Source organism: Gymnodraco acuticeps, unplaced genomic scaffold, assembly GCF_902827175.1.
Source record: "Gymnodraco acuticeps unplaced genomic scaffold, fGymAcu1.1, whole genome shotgun sequence".
In the NCBI taxonomy this organism is placed as follows: domain Eukaryota; kingdom Metazoa; phylum Chordata; class Actinopteri; order Perciformes; family Bathydraconidae; genus Gymnodraco; species Gymnodraco acuticeps.
The window spans coordinates 623938-632383 of record NW_022989937.1 but is presented as its reverse complement, the minus strand read 5'-3'; the positions used below and the strand labels follow the sequence as shown (position 1 = coordinate 632383).

General features: G+C 40.4%; 1 protein-coding gene across 1 annotated transcript in view; it reads right to left on the bottom strand.

Annotated features, from left to right (window-relative positions):
• Positions 1-2983: 2983 nt before the first annotated feature.
• The window catches only part of metap1 (methionyl aminopeptidase 1), a 22315-nt gene continuing 16852 nt past the window's right edge, over positions 2984-8446 (bottom strand). The window contains exons 5-11 of the mRNA XM_034210054.1: positions 8215-8306; positions 8046-8129; positions 7824-7962; positions 6479-6610; positions 5683-5826; positions 5509-5574; positions 2984-4606 (exon numbers count right to left, since the gene is read on the bottom strand). Of these exons, the coding sequence (XP_034065945.1) occupies positions 4440-4606; positions 5509-5574; positions 5683-5826; positions 6479-6610; positions 7824-7962; positions 8046-8129; positions 8215-8306 (824 nt within the window). The 3' untranslated portion in view covers positions 2984-4439. The remainder of the gene's footprint in view (positions 4607-5508; positions 5575-5682; positions 5827-6478; positions 6611-7823; positions 7963-8045; positions 8130-8214; positions 8307-8446) is intronic.

The following is an 8446-nucleotide window of genomic DNA, read 5'->3' as shown; positions in this document are numbered from 1 at the left end:
CATGTGTGTCTTATTTGAACAATACAACTTCTGACACTTCTTTGATCAGCGTCTCGGCCCTGAAAGAACACGCACACGAGAGAGAACATTGTGGAAAGGAAAAAGAGAGGTAACAAAACAAGATTATTCTTTGATCTAGACTGAATGAACAATAAGACTATACAACTACAAACAACCAAATGGCATCAGTGTTGGAAGGTTGTTAATCTATGATGATTCTTCAAGTGGATCTTTGCGATAGCAGCTTGGACATCGAGGTCCGATGAAGCTGTGGAAAGTGAAACAAGCCTTCTGAAACACTCGCAAAACATCCTTTGATTATTCTTCCAGTGGGGTTTGAGAACAAGGCTGCTTTAAAAGTTTTCACTGTAAACGTTAGTGTCCCTCCCAAGCTTGGGTGATGCTCTTTAGTTTCCAAAATGTAGACTTCAACTGGGTTGGACTTGAGAGAATAGCTACAGCAGCTTGTACTCAGCCATGTTGGACTCAGTTAGGCGGAACATGTTCCCCATCTGCTCAGTTCTGGCTCTGTAGCTAGAACACAGAGCCAAAGTAAGTGTTCCTCCTCAGTTGTTTGTGGTGATGAACAATGTGTGCTGTCTGTTGGGCAGATGTATAAAAGGACACATTATGTTGAAATGGACAATGGGCCTTTTGCTTGATCGACCTCAAAATTATTCTGATTTTAAATGTATTTCTTCAAAACACACATTTTGACTTTGATGTTCCATTTGTTGGATATGAGGTGAGGATTTTTGTAAAGTTAGGATCGATGATACTAAATGTTAGAAGGAGCGTTCAGACTTCCAATTGTAGTATAAGAAGTATTGACCAATCACGTTCACGCGGGATTTGGTTGAACACGGGTAAATAATCTGTGCGGAGAGCAAAAGAGGCGGAACGCATTTCCCATTATTGCACTCTAGGTACTTTTGGCTTTAGTCTGACAATAATTTAGCTTTCGATCAGCTAAAAAATAAACATTGTAAACCGGCTACTTGTGAAACATCTGGTTCACGTTGTCTCATTACGCCATCTTTGCGTCTCAGGATGATAATCAAACTGTAAACAATGACCACGAGAAAGGAAGTCTTGGCCCAATAGAGTCTAGACCAGGGGTGCCCAACCAGTCGATCCCGATCGACCGGTCGATCGCGAGGAGATTCCCAGTCGATCGCGAGATGTGTCTAAAAATAGAACAACAACATTCTGTGTTATCGTTAATGTCCTGTAACATAATGTTCCCGTGCCAGAATAATGCACTTGAACGCATCAAAGCTTTGTGATTGGCCGGCGTGACCCCATGTGTCGGGGCGTGGCTGGTGGGCAGTGCACTATTTCGCTGACGTTGTTGTCCGACCGTGTCAACAGGAGTGACAGTCCGCACACACACAAGACCGCAATTATGGCAGAAGCAAAAAAGCCCAAAATATATAATTTTCACTCCGAGTGGGAGGATGATTATTTTTGTATCTATTCCAATTCAAAGTCCATCTGTCTCATCTGCAATGCGAGCGTGGCTTTATCAAAGAAGGGTAATTTAGGAGCGGCATTTCAAAACAGTGCACAAACGCTACGAGACGGAATTCCCTCCTAATTCTGGCCTACGCTCCCAAAAGGGGAGGGGCCTGAAAGGACAGCTAAATGCACAGCAGTCCATTTTCACCAGGCCCAACAACAAGAGCAAGGCTGCTACCAGAGCATCTTATCGTGTCAGTCACGTTCTTGCGAAACACATGAAGTCTTTCAAAGACGGCGAAGTTGTGAAAGAAGCATTCCTGGAGGCTGCCGACGCGCTTTTGGGGGACAGTAAAAATAACAGAAGCATTTCAACAGGTTTTTGATATAATAAAAACTCAAGTTAGATACCGTTATTAATCAGCTGTAAGTTTTAGTTTGTTTGAACTTATTCATTATAATTATTGTACAAAATGGTATAAGAATGCAAACATTAAGATCTGTTCTGTTTAAATTGATTATAGTCTATTATCAATTCAGGTTAAGAAACTAGTGTTGCTTGCATCCTATTTTAAAGGCATTTATTTTTATATTCTACTAAAATGCAACAAAAGGGTTTGATTCTATTAATTTTGTCTTTTTTTAAATGCACTTTGGCAGCAGATTCCTGTTTAGCTTCAGATCTGAGTTGTCTTATTAGTAAGCCTAATTTATACTTTTGTAGCAAAACTATTTTTATATAATGGCAAAGAAAGGGTTCAGAGTATTTTCTTTTTTCCTGTGTCATATGTGGCAGCACTGTTCAATGTTTCTTGAAAACATTACCCACTGTAGTGACGTGTGAATAAACACCAACTCCGTATCAACAACACTGTTGTGTAACTTCAGTTAAATACTTGTATGTGTGTAGATTAGAAAGAGGTAAAATAAAGGATCTGCAGTATTTTATGGAGTATTAATCGTACGAAGGTCAGTTTTATTCAAGTAGAAGTGTGTATTTACCTGGGAGGCTGTCAGTAATGGCTACCTCTCTATTTGGACTGGTAGATCTCGGCAGACTGGCAACTTTAAAAGTAGCTCTCGGTTCAAAAAAGGTTGGGCACCCCTGTTCTAGACCATAGCATGAGTCCTGGGATTGAGATTGGAGCAATCAAACTGGTCAATGCAGCTGCACTTTTTCTGTTGCGACAATTGGAAGTGTCTTGCCGTCATACTTTGTACCATTGTTGTTGAGGTGCTTTGGCAGTCCTGATTTATAATCAGCAGTTTACTAATTCATTCTGCTGAAAGCACAGCGGTTTGAACTGAAACTACCATTTACTACTGTCCGGGGCAATAATGTAATGTATTTATCACTGCAAACTACATACTAAAATGGGCCTTTAGAATCATATGTGTGCAGGAGAGAACCTTCATTTTGACTTTATGAATACAATGGTTCACTGAAGAAAAAAAGGCAGTAATAAAATCCATGAATAATTAAGCTATTAGATCATTTCAAAAGGAGAAACTCGCACACAAGAGCTACAGAAGAGTCATTTATTACTCCATTAGAAGAAATACAAAGATGGCAGAGAAACTGTGATCACATTAGTCCTCTGAAAATAGAAAGAATGCTGCTCTCACCGAGAAACCCCTATGTGGAGATGAATGGTGACCGTAGAGACAAGGGGAAACACCAGGTCACTTTCCGTGAGATATCCAGCATGTTTTAATTCCTAGACTCACACATTAAGGCTCGATTTGCTACAGCAGGGCTCTAGAAAACACGAGACACTAAAGGAGCTTTCCTCAGATTAACAACCTCAGCGCTTCAACAACTGTGTGCTCAATGTCATTTCTCTCATTCTCGATATCTATGAAGATACTCTGTGGTTGCATCACACTTCTCCTAGCAACCGTGGCTGACGTAATCTACTGAAAAGGTTCCGACTGCACTAATAATAGCCACATTCAGGATGTAACAATTGAGTGCTTCTAGTGGACATGTCACCAGGTAAATAAGACTGAGTGTTTCTCTGGTACTGAGATTGAATACCCAGCAAGCAGGCATGACGCAATAAGTCAATTGATGGTTGTACTTTTACAAACAGTACAGAAATGAGTTTATATGCTATTTTTTTTTTGTTGACACAATTGTAAAAACCACAAATCAAGTTTTTTTGTTTAAATTCTGAGCTTTCGAGGTGCTGGAAGGTATTTTGTTTTAAAGAGCTGGCCCAGGTGTTTTCTCCAGCTTCAAGTATTTATGCTAACCGTCTCCTGGTTGTTGCTACATTTTTAATGGACACCCAGGTGTATTGGTCTTCCCCAAATCTGCCAAGTGTATTTTTATAACATCAAACTACTGCTTTACATTTAGGCTGTTTGGCTCTTGGCAGAGAATGACTTTTGTTGCCTGTACTCTATAAACTAAATATAGTACGCTTTATGGCCCGGAGTTATTTTCTATATCTAAAATAAGTTGTTGAGGTTTTGAGAGTAGCTAACCCTGGGAACCCTCCTCGGTCTCTAGTATTGCTGATTCTTTTCAGTCCATCTCTGGGGGATTTGTACGAAGTGTGAAGTGAGCAGAGGCTGAGAGAGAAAAGAAGCATGTTGTTACTAGTGTATCTGCCCTGAGCACCACACACACCACAGACAACAACTAGCCAGCCAGTAACAAACTCTGGGTGACATGACAGGCCACTAAGCAAAACCATATCTCATAAATACGTTCCTTCAGAGGATACAGTTTTCACTAATAAAGCGTTTGATATAAGACACATTCAAGTACTTCCATTTATTTCAAGGATATTTAATTCAAAGAACAATGAGAGCGGCAGTTAAACTGAGCTCTAGGAGTGGTGCTTCTTGTTTGTAGTGTGTGTGTGTGTGTGTGTGTGTGTGTGTGTGTGTGTGTGTGTGTGTGTGTGTGTGTGTGTGAGGCCCAGAGGGTGTCTTGCGTTCTGGAAAAGTCCAGTCCTTGGATGCGTGCGAGTCTACACTTGGTTGAGGAAGTGAGCGCGCCCGTTGTCCTCCATGCGGCGGGTGAGGATCTCGCAGCCGGTCTCCGTCACCAACAGGGTGTGTTCGAACTGAGCAGAGCGCTTCCCGTCTCGGGTCACCGCCGTCCAGCCGTCGGGCCACGTCTCGTCTTGCCAGCCACCTGAGACATGACACACTCACGGATTTAGCTTACACAGCATCAATTAAACAAAGCTGTCGAAACCAACACTTGGAGCCTGACTCACTGGACACCTGTGAGGGTGATTTAAAGCATGGCTGGCTCTGCTCAATTACACATTAAACCTCTTGGTGTGGAAAAACTATTGGATCCTTTGAAATACTAGCCGAAGTATTAACAACCAAATGTACTTAAAAGTATTACAATTTGTTTGTCAATTTGAAATACTTCTAACTGTGATAATACCAATAATATATTTTTAGTTAGTTTTCATCGTCAATATCTTTACTATAACTTAGAAACCTCTATATATATTGTAATATACACATTTTCACTTATTAGTTCAATATTGTAGAATAATGTGCACATTTCTACTCATAATTATCTTTATTCCATTTTAACTCATGGCTAATTTTTACTCTACCTTCTTGTGATTATATAAGTATATTTGATTTGAATCAAAAATTATTCTAAAATGGAGCAAGAATACAGTATAACTAAAGTATTGTGATTATAAGAAATGCAGATTAGTCTGTTTTACCAACTAACTTGCCATGAGACTGTTATATGTCTATCCTAAAAAATGTGTGTGTCTCAAAATTCACACAACCTGAAGAATGAAAGGTTCATTTCACCACCATTCTAAAGACAAATAGACCATATAAAACCTTATAATGTATGTGTAAAATGCATTGTGACAAAGCTGAAATCATTTCCCTTGCTTATGAAAGCCTACATATAGCAGGTTTTCTGGAGGACAGCGTGTTTATGTTTACTCTTTATTCTTCAATATCTGTCTCAAATAATTGCTACAATTGAGCACATTGTGACGTTACAATTATCATAATTGTTCACATTACTCAAACAAAGGCAGTACCACTCACCTTCACATATCATGGGTTCAATGGTGAACACGTGGCCAGGCTTCATAACTCCCACTGCTTTGTTTTCTGGGAAACATTGAATAAATAAATCATTCTTTTGTACGAGAGCAAGCAACAACAAAAAAACCTTCATACATTTAAGACATGTACCATGGCAGGTGTGTGACTACTCACTGGCATAATGTGGCACATTGGGAGCAGTGTGGAAAAGTCTATGGATGCCGTGGCCGCAGTAGCTGCGCACCACAGAGAAGCCGTTAGCTTGAGCGTGCTTCTGTATGATGTTCCCTAATTCTCTGTAGCGGATACCAGGCTTCACTGTGAAAAAAGGTTAGCATGAGGGTTATCGGTAGGGATGCAAAAAAAAACAAAAACATTTAGATTATTGATTCATCAGCAGATTTCTAGACTAATTGTTTGGTATATAAAATGTCGGAAAATTGTCCAGCTGTCAGAGCTGCAACAAGCGTTGACTATTCCTGTAGCCTAACAAAACGTAACTGTAGTTAAAACAATTCTGAGGCTGACAATTAACACACAAAAAAATCTTGTAATGAGTGTACCAATTGGAAAAACAACATTTATGATGACCAATAACTTTGACTTGAATTTGTTCAATGTAAACTTAATAAAAGTTGGTATTAAAAGTTCATTGTGGCCCTTGGAGACAGGTCCCAAACAGTTAAATACCGTTTAAAAGTTCAGAAATAACTTTAAATCTCAACTTCTTCTGGAATATCAGCGCTCTCTTGTGGACAAACTATGTAAGGGCGACACCTTTTAGAAATGGACAGTTCTGAACCGCAATTCTTGTTATTTGACATATATGCTGATACCGACATCTTATTATACTCCACACAGACTGCACGACTATACAAATGCAGTAAGGTGGGTTTACTTCCGTCTCCCTGTTGGAGCAGTATTCTCTGTGCACACATGGGTTAAAAAATAAGAAAGCTTGAATTCCTACCGGAGTCGATGGCTTGCATAAGGCATTCATACGTGGTCTGCACCAGTTTCTTCGCTTCTTCCTCCACCTCGCCCACATAGAAGGTTTCATTGAGGTCACCATGGAAACCGTTGTGGTAGACGGTGATGTCCACTGTGTAAGAATGAGCGCCATTGTGTTACAAGACAAATTGGATTCCATTATGTTTGACACAAACAAAGTACTGTAATGAATAACCTGAGATGTAATGGTATGAATGGGTGACCATCCCATCCCCCCCCCCCCCCCCCCGTTGACGTTCGCGATACAGAGGGCTTCATCAAATAACTTTGAGTGGAGCCAGAAGTTGGAGTACCAAACACTGACTCCAGGTACTCATCTGAGTACCTCACTGAGAAAGTGATGTGCACCCCTGGACATATAAAAGCTTCAGACATTAACAAGGGGGGTATATATGAACATATTTGATGTTAATAGAACAAAAGCTTGTGTTAACCAGAGACATCATTTCAGGCATCTAAGCAAAACACATACAAAAACACGTTGTCTTCGAGACGAGGTAATCGGAAGTGGTAACATTCCTGGTTTCAGGACTCATTCCTGCACCACTCTATTACCTACAGCAGATTATGGTTAGCATGTCCCCAGTTTACAGGAAACAGACAAGAGTACGAGCACACTACTTTTGAGATGAGGAACAGGAAGTGGTTCAATGCTAACTCATTTCCAGATTGTAGGACTCGTTCCTGCATCATTCTATTTGCAAGGCCAAATTACTGATGAAAATGGAATTGCTAGAGGACAAACTGGGACTCTTCCCACTGAAATATAGAGCAGAGGATCTGACAAGCACATCCCCACTGCTAAAGGTTGATGAAACAATTTGTCTTGTCGGCGCATGCAGCGAGAGATGAGTTGTTGGCCAGCGCTCCATCAGACACTCTGAGGGGGGTGGCGGATGGAAGACATCGCCTTCGCAGAAATATTCATAAAGAGGCTAAAATTGGCCAAACTCCCGCTGTTACCATTTCAAGATGCTGGTACAACCATTTGTCAAGGCAGAGGAATCGATTGTTCCCCCCCACTCTCTTTAATAAAACATTTCCCTTCATCCTAATTTAGTTTGACTGTTTATAGGACATGGTTTCTTATACAAAATGTTACAAAAGTAAGAAAATGTGGGCATTTAAAAACTTACGGAAAGATTAGTGTTTGTTTGGTAGAGATCTGTCATATAAAGATGTTCAGGACGGTCAAGAAACTCGTTATTTTAAGTCCAACATCAGTTATTTTTTGTTAATTCTAACAGATTCCTGATAGTGAAGCAATCATGAGGAAACAGCTGTCGGTTACATTATTGGCATACCGTTGAGGATATCTCCGTCTTGTAAGGGTCTCCTGTCCGGGATTCCATGGCAGATGACTTCATTGACAGATGTACAGGAGGATTTAGGGAAGTTGTAGTAGTTGAGAGGGGAGGGGTAGCAGTTCCTCGCTATGCAGGCCTGAAAAGACGAGGCATGTTAGTTACAGATATAGAAAGACAAGAAAACCTTTGTGTTTGGGTAAGATAAGTTTGTATGTGTACCAGATGTACAGCATGGTCGATTTCTTCTGTAGTAACCCCCACTTTCACCAACAAGGCAGAGATGTCCAGAACTTCTCGTGCAAGCTGCAAATAACATAGTTAAATTAAACAAAAAACTAACAATGCACACCATGGCAACATCATGAGAACAGCAACAGTAAAGTGTTACCTTGCTCACTACCCTCATGCCTTCAATGTCCTCGGGACAAAGGGACTTGATCTGTGACGTCCCTTTCAGAGACTGCTCGGACTCAGATATCCCTGAGGAAAGGAAACAAGGAGAGACAGTCAGGTATTTTGAAATATTGCAAACACAGGTTTATGATACACGTTTTGTTCTGCATGATAATATCCATATATTAACGGAATTTCATGTAAATGCCATCCGCAGAAGTAAAAAT